A 23,101-nucleotide genomic window follows, 5' to 3' on the forward strand; every position below is an offset into this window, starting at 1 on the left:
GGCTCCTTATTTCCCTCTGAGAGGAACTCGGAGCTCTGAGCTGATCCAGGCTGATCCCCTCTTTCTTCTGCTACTGTGCTGTAGGTGTCCAAAAGCAGGAAGATGAATACAAGACGGACTTGTTCCAGGAGAATGTCTTCATCGAAGGCAGCAGGGCAAAATACGTTGAGGACCTTCACAATGAGGCCCAGGAGGGTCTGAAGCTCCAACGACAGGAAGGTAAGGAACTTATCTTTGAAAAAGTGACAAAAGACACACACTACATGAAATACAAACAACAATATGCGCACAAAATACTGCTCCCATCGTGTTTTATTTTTCTTACTTAGTAAGGTCTGAGGAAGAGCATCTCGGCTCAAACGTTACCACCAATAAAGAAAAGAAAACACAATCTGAGCAGCATTCTGGCGTGTGGATTTTATTGTTATTTCAAGAAATGTATCTTTCACATGTAGTCCTGGCTGTGGCATCTAGTTTGAGGGTAGTAATGTTCATGTTTATTTTTTTCTCCGCCAAATTTAGAGTAAATAATAATTGATTGCCTTTTCTCCCAATTTGGTCGTTATGCCAATTAACCCTCCCTCAACATTTCTGTGGTTTGCCACTGCTGTTGTACCCTACTCTCTCACCTGCTAACGAGGACATGGAGCCTCCGTCCTAAGGCCCCATACACACATAGGCCCCCTAAACACAGAACACATGTTCTGTGTCTTGTCTGTGTTTGATGGCTGCCCCAATGCTTTTCCAATGGGAGTCACATAGTTTGACCAAACATCAAACGGGTACACAGTTCTGTGTGTATGGGGCCATATAGCCTCCTGTTCAACACCCCCTACTGACCGCTAGCCCAGCGACAAACGTTGCCTTGCCCGGCGCTCGGATTCCCTCCCCCGAACATGACCAATTGTGTTCATATAACCACTGTTTCCCAACGGGACCCATTTGTGGGCCACAGACCATTTCATAGGAGTCACGACTCGAGTCAAAATACAATTTTCTAGTAGTAAAAATAGCTGATCTAGAAGCTCGCAACGTGGTGCGTCTAATCTCTCTTTTTGGTCTCGACCTGAAAAGTTTGGAAACCACTGATGTATATAGACACGCGACCTAGCCGGATTCACGGCGGTGGATTTGAACCGCAACTTAAAGGAGCATTCAGTGATTTGGGTGATTTGGAAAAAACCCCGGTCCGCCCCGGTAACAAGATGTGCACATGCACACGCTCTACAGTGGGGGGACACAAAACAGGCCAACAGCACGTGCACCAAGGCCCGCCCTCACTCGATCATGATTGGAGGAAGGCCCCTCTCAACCTGATTGGATGAAGGCTGGCTAACCCTAGCCAAAAAAATGAAACCTATGGTTTTTTGACCCCAGGGATTAACTGGGGAAAGGGAGGAACTCCTTATATGGTCAGTACACTCTATAGTAGGGAGGATTATCAAAAAAAAGAAATATTATATTAAGTGAAATCACTGAATATCACCTTTAAGCCCTATATACGGACACCAGATTACTAAGGTCACGTGTACAGTCCTGGTTCTCCATGTAAAGAGGAAGAGGGATGTTCTATTTGTTTAGTAGTTAGATATGTCTGTCAGTGGTGAAACTTGCACATTGTCAGTGGGATATTGCTGACAAAACCACATGAAGAACACCACGGCCATTGTGACATCCAGGCTCTAAGGACAGGGGGGGTGTTGCTGGGTTCCCTTGTGGGGTCTAGAGAAGCTCTTGGGACACTAAACAGTGATTTAAGGACTGTACAAAATACATTTGAATTGAATCCACAGTGACGACTTTTGGATCATGATTCTTTCTTGAGGATCTGGGTAGCGGTGGGAGATGATCCCTTAGTGTCTGTGTGGAACTCACAGAAAACACTGTGCTGAGTTGTTGGGCTGGAGGCCGAGTATGACGACTCAAACTAGAGACCTACAGTCGGGGGTCATCAGTGTATCCGTGGCAAGACTTGGCTTTGTCTGTGACAAATCTTTTGTTTTTGACATAACGTTATGATCATAAGACCTAATTACTGACTGAATGCAAGTCTCCAGGTTTTCTTCAGAATATGTATGATACTGATTTACTATGACACACCATGACACACTATGGGCACACTAGGACAATGGTTCTCTCATTTTATTTTCAACAGCCCCCATAACTCTGAGAGTGCACAAATGGAACCGAATGGAACCAAATATAGAATTTTGGCAAAAATGTCCACCACAAGCCAGCTCCTACAGAATTTAAGTAACTAAAATGAGTACCTCTACTGCATGTAATCTTACAGTACCTAACCTACCTTTATCTTACATTTCACTTCCTTTTCAGAAAGTAATAATGGGGTGGATTACCGAGATGATGAAAGCAGCATTGTAAGTAACACACATACTGTATTTACAGTGTAATTTTACACCCCATTCATCAGCCATAGACAACATTTGTAAGAGATTTTTCTTTTGTTAAAATAAGGTTTATATTCTTATTAATGTCTCCCCGTCTCCCCTGCACTTTTGTAAACAGAAAATACATTTTCAGGTATCAAGAAGAGAGAACTCATACAGGATATTCAGGATTAAAAAGTGAATGAAACAAAAAGTGAGCGGATTAAATTGGAACTCGAACACTATTTTTAAGAAGTCGTCTTTGTGGGGTTCTCTCTATTTTGTATCCCAACCTGAACATGTATTTGCTGCAGAGATAGGGAGACCCCAGATAGCTTTAACCTCAGTTACTGAACAGAATACATTTTTAGCTTTAGCTTTAACTTTTTAACAACACACACACACACACACACACACACACACACACACACACACACACACTCTCACTCTCACTCTCACACACACACACACACACACACACACACAAGGGCCCGGATGAATCCAAAGACACACACAATGACTAAATCACACATTTAATTCCTGTGTCTGACAGTCGACTGTGTCGGTGCAGCGGAGCGATGACGGCAGAGGTTTCCTGTCAGACAGCACCATACCTGATGCGTCCTCCACCGTCTCCACACCGTCCATCGTCTCTTCCAGATCCTCTCGTTCTGGACTCACCAGACAGGGTACGTACGTGGTGGGAATACAGTAAGCAGGTAAACCTGTTGGTTTATGATGTGTTTCTGAGTCTGGACTCACCAGACAGGGTAACGTTATTTCTTTATCCGATTTGTAACAATTAATGTTGAATCTGCACCTGGCTCGCTGATAACAAACTATCTTTACACCTGGGAAAAACTGAATCCATTCTCTTTGGATCAAACAGTAATCTCAGCAAGGCAGATGGCTTCTTGGTTAGAGTGGGTGACAATATTATTACACGAAAAGATGAAATTACCTACCTAGGTTCTATCCTGGAGGCAAATCTTTCCGGTGATAAAATGGCCACCAACGTAATCAAAAAGGTCAACCAAAGAACAAGATTCCTATACAGGATCTCCTCAATGGTCAACAAAAACACATTGAAGACCCTAACAGGAGCCCTCATACAAGGTTTCTTCGGCACCAGCACCTCAAAGGCCCTTAAAACAAGGCTCCAGACTCCCCACAACAAACTGGTCAGGCTACTACTTGGCCTCACTCCCCGAACCCACCTCACCCCTGCCCACTTTGACAGGCTGGAATGACTTAGGGTTGACGACAGAGTACAGCATCTTGCAATGGGTCTGGTCCACAAAATTTTGCTACACCACCAAGATACCCATGTACCTGTCTAATACTTCCTTAATGTCAATGAAGTCCACACCCACACCACCAGAGGGAGTTCAACAAACCATGTGCAACCAAGATTCGGTACTAACAGGGGACTAAATTCATTTCGCTCCTATGCCACAAAAATGTGGAACGCCCTACCAACAGTCATTTAGACATGCCTTGACTCCTTCAAAACCGCTCTCAAAGGGCATCTATGGACGGCTGCAATTCGAAAAATGGCCCCCGTAAAATCTGAATCCCCCCCACCGCTTTTCCCCTCACTGTATATGTTTTCCCCCCCTTTCTACCTCCTTTTATGATGATTTCCTGTTTTTGGCTATATAGAAGTGTATATTTGTACGTCTCTAAATGTTCTGATGAATTGAAAATGGTGGACCCTATTGTAAACAAGTGTAATGCTTTATGGTGTCGTCCCACAGTTAACAGTTTTTGTATGGAGTTGTGCTTGAAATGTACTGTAATTCTGCAATACTGCAAATAAATACTTCAAACAATCAATCAATCGGGGATATTGCAGTTAAAGGATGTTCTGCGAATCTGTTATCTAACAGGAACATTTTGTACCATGTGTCTTTGTTCACGTTAGCATCAACATTCAGGCCACTGAGCTCGGGGAAAACCAGGCACCGGAGGAGACACAGGAAAACCGTGATGGGAATCCCACAGCATGTCCAGAAAGAACTGGGTATGTTTCACATTCTGGAAAGTTGACTTCCTCTGACGGGAATTGCAATGATGTCCGAACAACAATATAGATGGAGGTGCATCTTGTGTCCAATCCAGTCTGCTTCAACCCATTAAAACCGGGAAAGCATCTGTGTCATTTCGTCATTGTACATCTGCAAAAAAAAATTTACATTTTAGAAGAATCTTGAAAGCGTGGGAACAAGGGGTGTAACAATACATTTGAACAGCGATTCGATAAATCGATACAGTAACTATTTAGCAAATACATTTAATGTGTGAAACAAGTTTTATTAAGGGAAAGATTCATTATTATGGATATAAATAAGTGATTCTCTGGCAAATAGATGGACATTGTATTTGAACACATATGGACAAACCCATGCCTTGACATGAACACAGAATACACACATTTTTCGATAGACCAATTATATGGAATGGAAAAGTAATTAAACCCATCTTTTTCTTTTGTTCCTCTAAATACAATGTATTGATTCAATTATTATTATTATTTCCATTGACGATACGATACAATACAAAGTCAAACGATACAATACGATATTTGCTGTTTACATTTCGATATACTTCGATTTTTTAAATTAATATCGATATTTCGATAGTTACTATATCATTACACCCCTAGTGGGAGCTACTGATTTAGAAGGCATCTCAATAGACGGGTAGGGAGAGCACCTCTAACCACTGCACATTTACTAGTTGTAATGTATTGACATACTCGACCATTCAGGTTGATTCAAGTAACTCGGCAGTCTTTTATTTATTTATCAGTATGTCATGTCTTTTAAATGTTGATTGTATTCACATGACGGCCTTTCTGCTTTTATTTCATACTCGGGGTTGGGGTGTGCTGTGTGAAAATTGGGTCAGTTGCCTTCAATAAGCCCCTTTTTTCTCTGCTGTATTCCATCAGGGTTGGATAGAATAGGCTGGACCATCACTCCAGCGCTGGATGAGGAACAACTCCAAAACGGTGAAACGGTTGAGACCATGTCCACTGACGGGTCTCCCCAGGTAGACGTGCCCGGAGAGGGAGATGCCCACATGGAGGCACCCAGCAAGGATCAAACTCGGCAGTTGAGCTCCGCTCATACAGGTCACAGGGACGACCTGGCGTTACTGCAACGCTACGGCTCCCAGCTGTCGGCCTCAGCGAGGCCTCATTCTCTAGCCGTTGCCTGGATGACCACCGCCAACAGCCTCCAGCAACCACCCAGCCCTGTGATGTCCATGTCTCCGCAGGCCACCTACATGTCTAAGATTATCCCCAACGCTGTGCTGCCACCCTCCGTTGAGGTGGTGGAGATCAGCCGTGGGCGAAGCCGCAGCAGCCTCCGCACTGTCAGCAGAAGCAGCCTGCTTTTAGCCAGCCCAGCGTCTTCCCGTGCATCCTCCAGAGCTTCTTCCGGCAGAGCGTCCACGCTCTCCTCTGCGTCGCGTTACAGACCCCCCAATCTGGGAGACAGCTCCGCGTGGAGCCACTCGGGGTCCTCGGAGACGCTGGTGTCCGACTCCTCCACCATCTCTAGCAACAGCACTGCCTACCAACATCAGGGGAGATCACAGGAGGGAGACGCAGAGGGTTCGTCCAAGGATGGCTCTCCTAAGGAGGACAAAGTGAGTCTTAAATCCTCCGTCAGCCAGGCCTCTAGAGCCACCTCCAACGGTAAGCCCAGGAACAAAGTGGAGGAGGTTAAAAAGGATGGCTCCTTCATACGCAGCCTCTCTGTGATGAAGTCCAAGAGAGCTCCGCCTCCTCCGAGCCGATCCTACTCCCTTCACAATAAGATGAAACGACGGTCACGGGATCTGGCGGAGGCCAGAGTGATTGTGACAGATTCCTCTCCTCAGAGCAGCTCTGCATCCACTGGAGAAAGTGAGGAAACCGAGTCTGGAGACATGAAGGAGGCTGGACCCTCGCCCATGTCCTCCAGGACCACAGATAGCCCCGGGTACACTGCAGACACCAGCTCTCTGGATGACTCCACAGGCTCTGTGTCCTTCAGTCCCCCCAAAACACAGCCTCAAACACCAGAGACGGTAAAGACTGAGACAGTGGGCGAAGACACTTCTTTACCCGAGAAGCCACTGCCACCTCAGGTGAATGGGCTAGAGAAAACGGTCTCTCCCTCCAGTGGCTACTCCAGCCAAGGTGGCTCGCCCACCAAGTCCTCAAAGCAGACACACAGCTCATCCTCAAAGCAGACACACGGCTCCTCCCCAAAGCCCAAGAAAGGAATCCTGAACAAGCTTCAGAGTTTATTCTCAGGGTCGTCGTCCGCCCTTGTGGTCAAGGCCCCATCCCCTCTTGCACAGCCAGAAGCCCCTGAGAGCACGAATCCCCCTGAAGCTCCCCAACCTCAGCCCGGCCCCTCATCTAATACAGCCACTGCCAGCCCGTCAGTCAAGGCCCTCAGAGAGCTCTTCAATATCCCACCCCCACCCAAGATCCATGCGCCTCCCCCACCTCCCCCAGAGGTGTGGGCCCACAACAAACGCACCTTTGAATTGCTGCTGGGACCTCCCGCCCCAAACAACACACACGAGATTGTGAAGAAGAACCCCAAGGATAGAAGACAGCAGAGGCAGTCACCTTCTTTTTCCAGAGAGGCGTCTGTGAAGAATTTGTCGGCTGAAAGAAAACAGGAGACAAGTGAGATTGTTCCGGTGGGATCGAGTAATGGAACGCCCAATGTGTCCGAGACGAGGAAAGTTCGAGGAAGTGATCGGTTGAACACAGAGGTACAAAAAGAGCTCAGTGAAAAACTGAATCGAGTGCTAAAGTCTGTGGAGATGAAAGAAAATGGAAAAGTGACAGAGAAAGATGAGAAAGTAAATGGGACGTCAGTGAATGTCCTGCAGAAACCTGACGAGAGGTTAGCAGTGACACAACAGGAAGCGATAAAAACGGAATCACAGACGCCACCTGCTGTTACGGGGGTAAAAACTATGGATACATTAGCTGTCATAACACTATCGCGGGTCTCCCCTTCTCCATCCCCCCCTCCGGCACACCATCCACCCCTGCCCCCCACAAAACAAGCCATACCTGCCACCACTCACGATGCTGCCCTTGCCCCAACACTAGAACCTCCGCTGTCCCCCCAGACTTCTTGGCCGCCACCTCCTCCACCGATCGTACCAGCTACTGACATACTCTCGACGGGGCATGATGAGATGGATTTCCCCCTCCCACCGCCACCGTTATTAACTGAGGAGGGGCTAGTTGTGATGGACGTAGCCCCAGCTGAAGTGCCTGTAGAGCAGACCACTCCCCCTATGCCAGCAGAGTCCACTGCGACCTGTCCTGTGGTGAACCAGCCAGTGCCACCTACATCCCAGGGAATCCCTCCTCCTCCCCAGAGCATCCCTCCTCCACCGCCTTATTCGGCTCCTGATCCACCCGTTCAGAGCCTCTCCTCCTCTCCTCCTGCAAAGGAAGTTGAAGTGGCTGCTGCTTCACCAGAGCGTGTGCTTTCTCCACCCCAAATTACTCCACCACCACCAGAAAGCAAACTCTCTCCGCCCAAAAGTATTCCACCTCCACCACCCCCAAAGTCCAAACTCTTTCTGGCCAAAAGTAGTCGATTCCTACAGAGTGTACATTCTCCGCCTCAAAGTAACCCACCTCTGCCACCACCAGAGAGTGTACTCTCTCCGCCACAAAGTACTCCACCACCCCCAGAGAGTGTACTCTGTCCACCCCAAAGTATTCCACCAAACCCAGAGCCCCAAAGTAATCCACCTCCGCCATCCTCAGAGAGTGTAATCTCTATGCCCCAAAGTGCTACTCTTCCTCCACCCGAGTCAGAACCACTTCCTTTAGTCCAGGAGGTTAATCAGCTCCCCGGAATGATTCCTCCTCAGCCTGACACTGTTTCCCCTCCACCTGAGAGTATTGTTTCTGCACCCCAGACCATTCCACCGCCGCCACCACCTGCCTCAGAGGCCCCGCCTACGCCTGCACCTCCTACTGTTGATGCTGGCCTTCCATCACGTGCTCAGGAGATCCCTCCACCACCTTCACTGCCAACCTCACAACAAGTTGACCTGCAACCTGCCATAGAGACACCTGTGAACATTAGCCTGCTTCCAGCCCTACCTGAACAGGCCCCAGCCAACGTTGAAAACCAGCCAGAGAACCAAAGCCAGACTTCTCCTCCTGCCCCAGAGGAAGCCCCCCCTCCCCTCGTCACACCCTCGGTCAACAGCAGTCTTGAGCCTCCCACAGCTCAGGGCCAGGCTCAGCCTGAGGTCACCATGCGGGTCCATCAGCCCAGGTCTGCTAGTGGAGAGGCTCCTCAGAAACCCATCAGGAGGTCGCTAATCATGGCCTCCACCCCGTCCTTTTTACCACCCACTGCGGTTCCGTCACTGCCAGCTGCTGTCAAACCGGAGCCCACTGTGGTCCCTCCCACCTCCACTGTGACCCCTCCCACATCCACTGTAGCCCCTCCCACATCCACTGTGACCCCTCCCACCTCCACAGTGACCCCTCCCACTTCCACTGAGGTCCCTCCCACACCCACTGAGGTCCCTCCAAAATCCACTGTGGTCCCTCCCACCTCTACTGAGGTCCCTCCCACACCCAATGTTGTCCCTCCCACACCCACCGTTGTCCCTCCCACACACACCGTTGTCCCTCCCACACCCACTGTGGCCCCTCCCACACCCACCGTGGTCCCTCCCACACCCACCGTGGTCCCTCCCACACCCACCGTGGTCCCTCCCACCTCCACTGTGGCCCATCCCACTCCCACTGTGGCCCCTCCCACACCCACTGTGCCCCCCCCCACACCCACTGTGGCCCCCCCCACACCCACTGAGGTCCCTCCCACACCCACTGAGGTCCCTCCCACACACACTGAGGTCCCTCCCACACCCACTGAGGTCCCTGCCACACCCATTGAGGTCCCTCCCACATCCACACCCACTGAGGTCCCTCCCGCACCCACTGAGGTCTCTCCCACATCCACTGAGGTCCCTCCCGCACCCACTGAGGTCCCTCCCACACCCATTGAGGTCCCTCCCACATCCACTGAGGTCCCTCCCACCTCTACTGAGGTCCCTCCCACCTCTACTGAGGTCCCTCCCACCTCTACTGAGGTCCCTCCCACCTCTACTGAGGTCCCTCCCACCTCTACTGAGGTCCCTCCCACACCCATTGAGGTCCCTCCCACACCCACTGAGGTCCCTCCCGCACCCACTGAGGTCCCTCCCGCACCCACTGAGGTCCCTCCTACACCCATTGAGGTCCCTCCTACACCCATTGAGGTCCCTCACACACCCATTGAGGTCCCTCCCACATCCACTGAGGTCCCTCCCACCTCTACTGAGGTCCCTCCTACACCCATTGAGGTCCCTCCCACATCCACATCCAGTGAGGTCCCTCCTACATCCACTGTAGCCCCTCCCACCTCTACTGAGGTCCCTCCCACACCCATTGAGGTCCCTCCCACACCCATTGAGGTCCCTCCCACACCCATTGAGGTCCCTCCCACACCCACATCCAGTGAGGCCCCTCCCACCTCCACATCCAGTGAGGCCCCTCCCACCTCCACATCCAGTGAGGCCCCTCCCACCTCCACATCCAGTGAGGCCCCTCCCACCTCTACTGAGGTCCCTCCAACACCCACTGTGGTCCCTCCCACATCCACTGTAGTCCCGCCCACACCCACTGTGGTCCCTCCTACACCCACTGTGGTCCCTCCTACACCCACTGTGGTCCCTCCTACACCCACTGTGGCCCCTCCTACACCCACTGTGGCCCCTCCCACACCCACTGTGGTCTCTCCCACATCCACATCCAGTGAAGTCCCTCCCACATCCACTGTAGCCCCTCCCACATCCACTGAGGTCCCTCCCACATCCACTGTGGCCCCTCCCACATCCACTGAGGTCCCTCACACATCCACTGTAGCCCCTCCCACATCCAGTGAGGTCCCTCCTACCTCCTCATCCACTGTGGCCCCTTCCACATCCAGTGAGGTCCATCCTACCTCCTCATCAACTGTGGCCCCTCCCACCTCAACTGTGGCCCCTCCCACCTTATCCATGGTGGTCCCTCCCACCTTATCCACGCTGGTCCTTCCCAGCTCTTTATCTACTGTAGTCCCTCCCACCTCCCCGTTCACTGTCACCTCCCCTACAAACAAGTCACCTCCTGCCATGCCCACCTCTCCCTCCATGAACCTACAGGAGGCTATTCGCCTGAGGACAGCTGCTAGAACCAAAGGTGGCCTTTCCTCCCATCTCAACAAGTCACCCTCCAGCACTGCCAGCACTGCCAGCTTTATCTTCTCCAAGAGCACCAAGAAGGTGGTGATCGACACCACCTCATCACCAGAGGCCCAAGCTAACTTCCAGAAGAACCTAGCTGCTGATCTTTCCTCTATATCAAAGGCAGCCAAAGCAGACTCACATAAGACTGGTATCAACAAGGTGCCTCCGCCTGTGGCAAAGAAACCCAAAGCAAAAGCCAAAGACATGGAAAGCAACGAGGAGACGGAGCAATTGAAGACTGCAGGACAGGACACACAACTAGAGAGCCTAGAGGGTAAGAGACTGATAATTTAAAGGACATAGTTGGGCTTTTTTTGACAAAAGGTGGTATGAGGTATTTGTTAAACGTGATTGAAGATATGATCACCTGTCTCAGAGGTTTAGCAGCTTGTCAGAATGAACAGTGCAAATTCCAAAAAAAGTTAACAAAAACATTTTAAGTGTCAACACAACAAAACATTTTAACATGTGTTACTGATGCTGTTTCTCCTCAAAGACTATTTTGAAACTATTTTGTTTGTTAAAGAATGCCAGTTCATCACTACACACTGATGCCATTTATGCCAACATAAGTGGCATCATGTTTGAAGAGTTCCACTCACTCTGTGAGGAGAAAGAGTGTCACTCTTTTGTGGATAGTTAAAGGTGCCCCGAAATGATTTTCCTAGCAGTTGACCCGTCGTTACTTGAATACTTGGAGATAATGGTAAATGGTGCATTTATATAGCACCTTTATCCAAGGCGCTTTACATAGATTGTGCATTACATTCACCCATTTTCGCACACACATTCATACACCGATGCCGGAGGAAACCATGCAAGGTACCAACCTGCACATTGGGAGAAATTAGGGGTTCAGTGTCTTGCTCAAGGACACTTCGACACTAACTCTGGTGGAGCCTGGGTTTGAACTGACAACTTTTCAGTTCCCATTCAGCCACTCTACCCCTGAGCCACCGCCATCCCGAGATTATTTTTCTTGCACACCTTCACAGCGAAGGAAGAATCCAAAAACGGAGAAAACACTTAATTGATATAACGCTTAAAAAAAAAAAAAAACCCCAGGGTGCCCACTTTTTACATTCATTTTTTTGACATAATAATTTTAAAATAAAAACCAAAAAAAACACACAACCTGTTAATATGGGGCTCAAGTTTAAGTAAGTGATATTTATTTTTGTTAAAGTAAGTTTTAACTAGTTCTATATTCTGATAGTAATCATTGTTTGTTCAGTAACAGGGTTACTCTGTGTCTCCAGCTCTTTAATTGGGATACTCATTTTATCCAATCAAGACGGAGAACTCTGATGATGGGGAATACAAGCTAATAGAAACTGCAGGCTTTCTAGTCCTGAAAAGTTGCAATGCGAAAATGGAAGCCATCGTTCTCACGATAATGAAAATCTAAACATTTTTATAAAAAAATCTTGTTTAAAAAGAAATCTGCCTAATGATGATGTCACTGGAGGACGGTTTCTAAACTGCCCACAGCCCTCCTATGAGACACAGACTGAGTAGAAAGAAATTGTGCCATTTTATCATGATTATTAGTGAGGACCTATTATATGAAGATGGGTAATAAAGTGGTGAAGTGGTCCTTTAAATATCTGGAGAGATGGGGAGACACCTGTTACTGAACAAACACTAGCAATTATTACTATCACAATATAGAGCTTTAAAAAAACACACACACACACACACACACACCCTACCTTTAACTACAGCAAAACTATGTTTATAATAGGCTATATATAAACGCTCACACAACTGTCCTAGTACCAGTGACGGCCAAGCTACACCAGGCTTTTCTCGCGTTTTTTAAAATAGGACTGGACCTAAATTAAACGCACGTGCGGGGGTAAACGCGCGCGTTTTGTGCGCGAAAAGCCTGGTGTAGCGTGGCCCTGAGGGTGACGGCAGACCTCTGGGAGAGCGCTGCCGCTTTGCCATGGGGGGTCAGATCAACATATGGAATGAATTCTGTACTGGCCATATAATGAGCATGTCTTGAGTGTACAGGGTTTGATGAGGTCAGATCAACATATGGAATGTCGGAACAGGTTAGCTCCATATATGGAGATCTACGGGTGGCAGCGGGGCAGTGTCTTGGGCCCAGGTAGGGCCGGGCCTTAATTTTCGGGCCTGTTGAGAACTGTAGTTTTCGCCGGCTGCCAGACACGGCTTCACTAATAACTTTGGGGGCAGGCCCGTCTAGAGTTTGAATGGACAGGTATCAGTCAAAAGGGAGCCATCGAAGAGGAAGGACGGATTGGGAAGGATCAACATAATTATGGAATGTCAGAACAGGTCAGCTCCATATATGGAGATCTAAGGGTTTGAGGTCAGATGTAGAGTTGCTGGCCAATATTGATGACATCAGGGATCTCCATATATGGGCATTCCCATTTCCCATATATGGGCTTAATATTGATGACATCAGGGATCTCCATCCCTGATGTCACGAGGCATGACCATATATGGAGGCTGGGGTGACGGACGGACGGACTGACTGACGGGAAATGCACGTTTTCATAGTAAATGCGACCTGCAGTCGCAATAATCCAATTGTCATGTATCTAGTTGTATGCTCAATTCTTCCAAAACACATGCATTTGTGTAAAACTCATATAAACGTTACAATTTCAAACATGTCTGGATAAACAGTCTCACGCACAATGAGGTGAATGCTTGTGTCTGAGCGCGGCTGGTGTTGAAGTCTTGTGCAGTTGAGTAACTTGTATACCGCCTTGTGTCGAAAACACAAACTAACCCTTTAGGCACATCTCTCATACCTTAAGCCTGCATGCATGATGTTGAATGTTGTGTGTTGAAAGTTTAAACCACAGAATGGAAAGTCAATTTAGTTTAATACAGTGGTTCTCAATCTCTTGAATTTATTTCAAGAACCCCCAGTTTGATAGGTATTAGATAGACCATGCCGTGCCATGGACCCCCATTTGACAACATCTTTTATATCTGAGACCTCAATCTAATCTAAATTCTCATAGTTACAAGATTCAAGTTTTATTTGTCATTGACTTGGGTACAAGCAGCGAAATGTTGTTGGGAGTTTTCCCCCTGGTTGTGCAACATATATATTAAAGAGAAAATAAAAGATAGAATAGAATGGCAATATTCAAACATTATATATACAAATATACAGTGATAGAACTATACACTAGGGACTTGTCTTAGATAGGCACAGTAACTTATCATAATTAGCAGCATTTTCGTGTGCGGTCAACCATCCATTTGGACCCCTTGTGGTCCCTAGACTTCACGTTGAGAACCAGTATTTGTCGTTCCATAACTATGAACTAATCTCAGTGTTGTCTCTCCAACTCAAGGTTGTGCTGAGAAGCCAAATGGGAGTGTTGAAGGACAGGTATCGTCAACATGATCAGAAAGACTGAAGAAGAATGCTGTGAGGAAGAACTGGAACAGACTCGATATAAAGACTGAAATCAGTGCAGGTTGAAAAGTGCATGTGTGTGAAAGAGGACATTCTGAGGCGAGTTGGAAGGAAGACGTTCATGTTACACCGCTGGTATTTTGAAGAGCTCTGCGTTTCAAAGAAAGCTTCTTTCAGTTTGATGTTTTACGGTGTGGGTCTAAAATTTCTCAAGTACTCTGTGTATTATAGTAAGAATGAATAAATAAGAGTAAATATATTTCCTTTGCCTGAGGGTCTTCTAAGGCTTTAGCTTCATGGCGCTTGTTGCTGGTCATAGAGTTCCGTCATAAGATATGGGGTTATACCGCCATCTAGTGTCATGATGATTGTACCACTAGGGTACAGTTCTGGCTCAATGCAAAATGTTAGTACATCTAATAAAATGGGAGACTTAGGGGCTTATCTGTAATATAATGGAGTATCCTATATTTAATATATCCAATCATTATGGACGTGCACTATGGAATTCTGTTATGTGCGCTCAAAGGTGGTGTTACACCCATTTATATTTGTTACAATAATATTGACTGTAAGTTATTTTTCATGTTATATGTTCCGTTCTGTTCTGAGGGATATTTTGTTTTCCATTCTGCCAAATGTTGCATTTTAATTATGTCTTCACATTACAATGGTCTGAAGATCTATAAAGTTAGAAGATCTATAATTTCACAGCATGTTTCGATGTGACGCAGAACGCATCACATGCATCAAATGTGCTGTGAGATTGTAGATCTGCTATTTTTGCTATTCATCTTACAACTATATAGGGCTTAAATGGTTAAAAAAAATCTTGCTATTGAAGATCAACCAATACATACATGTGTACATTTATAAAGTTATGCTATTTGTGTTCTGCACTCTTAAATGTCAAATTGTTATAAAACCACCCATGATTTTGCAATTTGCAGCACATTTTTTGTTATCTGGAGTGGGATATTCTTCTGTGCTTTTGAGCTACAAAATATTTCAGTTTAATTTCAATGATTGAGAAGCTATCAAATGATTGTATAGTGAACACAATATACATTTATGAACAGAATAAAATTGTCACAATGATGAAAAATGTCTTGCTTTGGTCCTTTCTAACCCATATTAGATAACTTGTGGTTTACCAGGGTGTAGTGGAGCACTTCTAAAATTAGGCTTTCGGTTCTGGTCGCAACCACTTGAACCGTAACATCCATATTTTGTGGGGGAACATTACCCCCAAAAAGCTAACAATGCGACATGCTGCGATGAGTTGTGAGCTTGTAGATCGGCTATTTTGTGGCAAAGATATTTGGTGTAGAGAGAAACAACCGGCATAGATGCGCTCTCCACTTCTAAAAGTAGCACTACACTGCTGGTTTGTCATAATGAACCCTGATCATGGATGTACAGATTCAGTCATTCTGTCGGAGTGTTGTGTGCTGTAGATAAGTTCTTACAGTTGGGTGCCACCGATATTGTCCCTTATCATTTGACCCATTTAGGCCTGACCTCAACATTTTTAAAAATCCTTCTAAATCCTCCAGTTTTCTGAAATAAATATTTTCACGATTTTTCAAAAATAGCAGACCTACAAGCTCGTAGCGCGCCACTCGGTGGCGCGCTATGAGCTTGTAGATCTGCTATTTTTCAATAGCTAAATTATAACAATGTTTAAAACACCAAAAGGGGTTCCCGCCCAAAATGGGTTAAATGTCCTTTTGCGCAGATCACGCAAACCTCAGCAAAAAGAAAAGGACAATATCGATGGCCTCCAACTGTAGGTTGATTAATAAGAACATGCCCTCTTGATAGTTGCCAAGCAGGGGACCCTCAAATAGCTATAGCCACTTTGAAATGGCTTTAAGAAAAAGTGAAAATAATGTAGCTGATCGACGACAAGCTCACAACAAGACCTGTTGAGTTAAGAAACCTATTTCTGTTGTGCCCTGTAGATTTATCATCTTTTGAGCGAAACAATGCCCGAAAACATCTCATTGATGGATGATGGGATAGGCCTGGCTGGGTGGCCCAAGAGAAATGGGGAGGCTTCACAATCTTATGGGGGTGGGGGGTTTGCTAGACGAGTGGTGGTCACATGTTGTTTATCAGTACGTTTATTTAGTTGAGTAGCTTCATCAGGTATCAGCTAAATAAACTGCTTTTCGCACTGGCTGCCTGCTCCAGCACACCTGTCCCTGTGTAGGTGTGCAGACTTTCTACAAAGTTTGTCATATAGGTAAATATTTTTGAGTGGTGTAAACCACTCCTACAACTGGCTTTTGTGTGCATAAAAAAATGACCGTGGTTGCTATGTTCAAAATAATTTCTGACGTAATTAAATCACACCCGGGTGAACTGGATGACCGTAGCAACCGTGGTCATTTTCTCTGCGCAAAAAAAGCCAGTTGTGAAATCACATCCAGGTGTGATACATACATTTATCAAAAATGATAGCTTTTTTTTACTTAACATATTTTGTGTGATTTCATTACGTCATACATTACGTCAGACCACAGCTGATCATGCTATATAAAACCTTACACCACTCAGTTCACACGGGTGTGATTTTTGATAAACACCTCAGTAAATATTTGCCATAATTGAATTGTATTTCTGATGCAAATGGGACTTGTTTGATTAGGCTACTTACACCTGATAGGGAGAACAGGGCAGGTTGTCCACACCCTAATTACTCAGGTGTAAGTAGTCACTGATTAGCCCCTCCCCTATAAAGCCTGGTGCCCATGTTAGCTTTCTTGTTTGTTCTTTCTTTGCACTGACTGAGCAAAGTAGGAAGCTGCTTGTAATTGCTTTAGCACTTTTTGAGTTTATGCCATTGATTTTATTTTGGACTTGATGGACCTGGTACTAATGTATGTTTCGCAGGTGTCCCCTCTCTACGCATCAGTGTTGATGACCAAATGCAGATGCAGAAATGTTGCCTTTGTGATCTGTACCTTCATATTGTGGTTCTAACAGAGTTCTACTTATAGGCTTGTCCTCTCGAATGCATCAGCAGTGTGGTTACCTTAGCACTTTTAATGGATTCCCAAGATGGAATACCATCTCAAGTTGAATTTACTGAGCTGTTCTTACTTTGCCATAGTTCTTTGCCCAAATTGTTCACTTTTTACCCCAAATTGTTTGTTTTTGTATTTAATTGATTGATGTTTGTTGCAATAAATACATGAAATGGAATTTGTTGGATTCAATTTAAATGTATCATTGAGTCACTCACTAGCTCAAAACAGAATGCAGCTCACAAGTATGGAGCTCAGCCTATAATTGATTTGATTGACATGCTGCATGCCATGAGTCTATAAAGTGGTATTTTTTTCTAAATGAATTAAGCTACCGGTACTCTAAGATGAGCTGTGGTCACAACAGCAACAGTTTGAGAAACTACGGGGTAGTTGAAAACTTTAAAGACATTTTATTGTAACAGTCTAAACTGAGAACAGCAAATTTGTACTTTAACAAGGTTTTGTTGAATAAAACTTCTATCTGTGTCAGCCCTTTGGGCAGAGCACTTAGTTTTTGATAAGTTCTTGCTTTAAAGTAAAAGTCTCAAGTGAGAACAATTAAATGTACCGCACTTGATATTTGATAATCAGAAACGAATACATTAATATGACACAAATGGTATGAATTTTAATGGCATTACTTAGGCTGAAACGAAACATCTCTATTTTCTTTCAATGAAAGTGTAAATCTGTGTGCAGTCTCTAACAATGTGTGTGCAGTCTCTGAGTAGCAATCTTCTAACAGATGGTTTGAAGCAATAACCTAAATCTCAGTTGAACCCTGATCATCAGAGGGTGTATCTAGCAGATTCTTAGATTTTTGGTCATTCTGTCAGGGGTAGAGGTGTTTGCTGTGGATTTTCATCTTTTGACACGTCGCCTCTTCCTTCAACCTTAAATACAACCTCCAAAATCTTATTAGTGTGAAAAGCCTGATGGTGCAAGAGAAAAGCACAGGTTTCACAAGCTGATGGTGGTGGGTTTGAATCTTGCTCAGAGCAAACCTTCCTTTTCTGGCTTTTTAAGGCCAAGAGTGCCGAGGCAGCCCGCCTCCGGTGGGGGAGGGAGGAGCATGGAGGGTACACCTCCAGGGGGAGGAACTTTTTTAGGAACCCGCCTCTGGGGCGGGAACTTTTTTATGAGCCTGCCTCCTGGGGGTGGAGCTTAATACATTTACATATTAAGCAAAGTGATTTTTTTACATGTCTTCTTCACATTAATTTGATTGAACCTTTTTATTATTTGCTTTTATTGAGGTATTTGAGGGTTTTTTTATTTGAGATTTTCTTGTATGACACCTTATTTGAGCTGTTTTGTTTCAGTTGATTATTAGTTTGTTTGTTTGTTTTGTTTTTGTTTGACTTTTTGGTTGATTATTTGTTTTGTTTGAGTTTTGAACCAGTAACCTTTGGATTATGAACCACAGACTTATCTTTTGAGCCACACTGGCATGTAAGATACAATCGGGAACTTATATTTAACCAACCTTTTAGAATTTAGATGGACAGTGAAAATGTTCTGTCGCAGGTTTGAACTCTCAACCTTTGGTGCACAAACCCTGGATTTTACACTTGAGCCACATATGCATGAGAAATGCAGTTGAAAACATATTACATAACCGAGTAACCGACCTTTCAGAATTTATGACTTGACGGGCCTGACAGTGAAAATGTTCTTCAGGAGACCTGAACCCTAGGCTACATGTTCCATTTATAAACCCCATGTTTATCTCCTGAGCCACACTGGCATGGGCAATGCAGTTGAGAAGGCTTTTGAGTCAGTACGTTTTTGTTGAAAATTATTGTATTCATAAATTGGAGTTGTTTGACATCTTCAATTTTATTGTTTATTTTAGTTTAAATATTGAGTCATGTTTGAGTTTTGAACCTATCACCGTTGGTTTATAAACCTTTGTCTTTATGCTTATGCCTAAAAGGCATGGAAGATGCCTCGGAGAACCATACACTTAACCTTTTTGAGTTTAGATGACCTTTTAGATTTACAGTTTTGTAATCGGGATGCATTTTAGTGACATTATGAAGGCCACTAAACACTGCTCATTGAAATATTAAATGCGAGTGCAGAATAAAGTAGTTCCAACCTAAATCTCATTTGTTGTCATAATGAACCCTAATGATTAGAGGTTGTATGATATAAGTTTGCTTTGACAAGCATTTAGGTTTTTTGGTTAGGCATTTGGATTGTTTTGGTTGAGTATTTTTGAACATCTTCACACTCATTTTATTATTGAGTCATTTGAGTTTTTTTATTAGAGGTTTTTTTGTTTGAGTTGATTATTAGTTTTGTTTGAGTTTTTATTTTATTAGTTTTGTTTGTTGATTATTAGTTTTGTTTGAGTTTCTTTTGTATTATTAGTTTTGTTTGAGTTTTTTGTTGATTATTAGTTTTGTTTGAGTTTTGAACCAGTAACCTTTGGGTTGTAAACCTCAGATCTATCTTTTGAGCCACGCTGGCATGTAAGGTACAATCTGGAACTTATATTTAACCCACATTTTAGAATTTAGATGGGCAGTGAAAATGATCTGTCGCAGGTTTGAACTCTCAACCTTTGGTGCACAAACCCTGGATTTTACACTTGAGCCACATATGCATGAGAATTGCAGTTGAGAACATATTACATAACCAACCTTTCAGAATTTAAGATGGACAGTGAAAATGTTCTTCAGGAGACTTGAACCCTAGGCTACATGTTCTATTTATAAACCCCAGGTTTATCTCCTGAGCCACACTGGCATGGGCAATGCAGTTGAGAAGGCGTTTGAGTCAGTACGTTTTTGTTGAACATTATTGTATTCATAAATTGGAGTTGTTTGACATCTTCAGTTTTATTGTTTCTTTTAGTTTAAATATTGAGTCATGTTTGAGTTTTGAACCTATCTTTATGCTTATGCCACAAAGGCATGGAAGATGCCTCTGAGAACCATACACTTAACCTTTTTGAGTTTAGATGACCTTTTAGATTTACAGTTTTGTAATCGGGATGCATTTTAGTGACATTATGAAGGTCACTAAACACTGCTCATTGAAATATTAAATGCGAGTGCAGAATAAAGTAGTTCCAACCTAAATGTCATTTGTTGTCATAATGAACCCTAATGATTAGAGGTTGTATGATATAAGTTTGCTTTGAAAAGCATTTAGGTTTTTTGGTTAGGCATTTGGATTGTTTTGGTTGAGGATTTTTGAACATGTTCACACTCATTTTATTATTGAGTCATTTGAGTTTTTTTATTAGAGGTTTTTTTGTTTGAGTTGATTATTAGTTTTGTTTGAGTTTTTATTTTATTAGTTTTGTTTGTTGATTATTAGTTTTGTTTGAGTTTCTTTTGTATTATTAGTTTTGTTTGAGTTTTTTGTTGATTATTAGTTTTGTTTGAGTTCTGAACCAGTAACCTTTGGGTTGTAAACCTCAGATCTATCTTTTGAGCCACGATGGCATGTAAGGTACAATCTGGAACATATATTTAACCCACCTTTTAGAATTTAGATGGGCAGTGAAAATGATCTGTCGCAGGTTTGAACTCTCAACCTTTGGTGCACAAACCCTGGATTTTACACTTGAGCCACATATGCATGAGAATTGCAGTTGAGAACATATTACATAACCAACCTTTCAGAATTTAAGATGGACAGTGAAAATGTTCTTCAGGAGACTTGAACCCTAGGCTACATGTTCTATTTATAAACGCCAGGTGTATCTCCTGAGCCACACTGGCATGGGCAATGAAGTTGAGAAGGCATTTGAGTCAGTACGTTTTTGTTGAACATTGTATTCATAAATTGGAGTTGTTTGACATCTTCAGTTTTATTGTTTCTTTTAGTTTAAATATTGAGTCATGTTTGAGTTTTGAACCTATCTTTATGCTTATGCCACAAAGGCATGGAAGATGCCTCTGAGAACCATACCCTTAACCTTTTTGAGTTTAGATGACCTTTTAGATTTACAGTTTTGTAATCGGGATGCATTTTAGTGACATTATGAAGGTCACTAAACACTGCTCATTGAAATATTAAATGCGAGTGCAGAATAAAGTAGTTCCAACCTAAATGTAATTTGTTGTCATAATGAACCCTAATGATTAGAGGTTGTATGATATAAGTTTGCTTTGAAAAGCATTTAGGTTTTTTGGTTAGGCATTTGGATTGTTTTGGTTGAGGATTTTTGAACATGTTCACACTCATTTTATTATTGAGTCATTTGAGTTTTTTTTATTAGAGGTTTTTTTGTTTGAGTTGATTAGTTTTGTTTGAGTTTTTATTTTATTAGTTTTGTTTGTTGATTATTAGTTTTGTTTGAGTTTCTTTTGTATTATTAGTTTTGTTTGAGTTTTGAACCAGTAACCTTTGGGTTGTAAACCTCAGATCTATCTTTTGAGCCACGATGGCATGTAAGGTACAATCTGGAACTTATATTTAACCCACCTTTTAGAATTTAGATGGGCAGTGAAAATGATCTGTCGCAGGTTTGAACTCTCAACCTTTGGTGCACAAACCCTGGATTTTACACTTGAGCCACATATGCATGATAATTGCAGTTGAGAACATATTACATAACCAACCTTTCAGAATTTAAGATGGACAGTGAAAATGTTCTTCAGGAGACTTGAACCCTAGGCTACATGTTCTATTTATAAACCCCAGGTGTATCTCCTGAGCCACACTGGCATGGGCAATGAAGTTGAGAAGGCATTTGAGTCAGTACGTTTTTGTTGAACATTGTATTCATAAATTGGAGTTGTTTGACATCTTCAGTTTTATTGTTTCTTTTAGTTTAAATATTGAGTCATGTTTGAGTTTTGAACCTATCTTTATGCTTATGCCACAAAGGCATGGAAGATGCCTCTGAGAACCATACACTTAACCTTTTTGAGTTTAGATGACCTTTTAGATTTACAGTTTTGTAATCGGGATGCATTTTAGTGACATTATGAAGGCCACTAAACACTGCTCATTGAAATATTAAATGCGAGTGCAGAATAAAGTAGTTCCAACCTAAATCTCATTTGTTGTCATAATGAACCCTAATGATTAGAGGTTGTATGATATAAGTTTGCTTTGAAAAGCATTTTGTTTTTTTGGTTAGGCATTTGGATTGTTTCGGTTGAGTATTTTTGAACATCTTCACACTCACTTTATTATTAAGTCATTTGAGTTTTTTTATTAGAGTTTTTTTTGTTTGAGTTGATTATTAGTTTTGTTTGAGTTTTTGTTTTATTAGTTTTGTTTGTTGATTATTAGTTTTGTTTGAGTTTCTTTTGTATTATTAGTTTTGTTTGAGTTTTTTGTTGATTATTAGTTTTGTTTGAGTTTTGAACCAGTAACCTTTGGGTTGTAAACCTCAGATCTATCTTTTGAGCCATGCTGGCATGTAAGGTACAATCTGGAACTTATATTTAACCCACCTTTTAGAATTTAGATGGGCAGTGAAAATGATCTGTCGCAGGTTTGAACTCTCAACCTTTGGTGCACAAACCCTGGATTTTACACTTGAGCCACATATGCATGAGAATTGCAGTTGAGAACATATTACATAACCAACCTTTCAGAATTTAAGATGGACAGTGAAAATGTTCTTCAGGAGACTTGAACCCTAGGCTACATGTTCTATTTATAAACGCCAGGTGTATCTCCTGAGCCACACTGGCATGGGCAATGAAGTTGAGAAGGCATTTGAGTCAGTACGTTTTTGTTGAACATTGTATTCATAAATTGGAGTTGTTTGACATCTTCAGTTTTATTGTTTCTTTTAGTTTAAATATTGAGTCATGTTTGAGTTTTGAACCTATCTTTATGCTTATGCCACAAAGGCATGGAAGATGCCTCTGAGAACCATACCCTTAACCTTTTTGAGTTTAGATGACCTTTTAGATTTACAGTTTTGTAATCGGGATGCATTTTAGTGACATTATGAAGGTCACTAAACA

At 43.6% G+C, this 23,101-nt stretch overlaps 1 protein-coding gene across 5 annotated transcripts in view; it reads left to right on the plus strand.

Moving 5' to 3' along the window:
* The window catches only part of LOC306942191 (uncharacterized protein), a 47,206-nt gene extending 31,962 nt beyond the window's left edge, over window positions 1-15,244 (plus strand). For 2 of the 5 annotated variants that reach the window (XM_079527951.1, XM_079527952.1), the window contains exons 3-8: window positions 85-219; window positions 2,335-2,378; window positions 2,941-3,076; window positions 4,312-4,410; window positions 5,341-10,983; window positions 14,057-15,244. In XM_079527951.1, coding sequence (XP_079384077.1) covers window positions 85-219; window positions 2,335-2,378; window positions 2,941-3,076; window positions 4,312-4,410; window positions 5,341-10,983; window positions 14,057-14,109 — 6,110 coding nt within the window. In that variant the 3' untranslated portion in view covers window positions 14,110-15,244. Of the gene's footprint in view, window positions 1-84; window positions 220-2,334; window positions 2,379-2,940; window positions 3,077-3,144; window positions 3,158-4,311; window positions 4,411-5,340; window positions 10,984-14,056 lie in introns of those variants that run through there. The other 3 variants (XM_079527953.1, XM_079527954.1, XM_079527955.1) reach the window with 3 other exon arrangements.
* The last annotated feature ends 7,857 nt before the right edge of the window (window positions 15,245-23,101 follow it).

Source organism: Electrona antarctica (genome assembly GCF_951216825.1).
Source record: "Electrona antarctica genome assembly, chromosome: 18".
In the NCBI taxonomy this organism is placed as follows: Eukaryota; Metazoa; Chordata; class Actinopteri; order Myctophiformes; family Myctophidae; genus Electrona; species Electrona antarctica.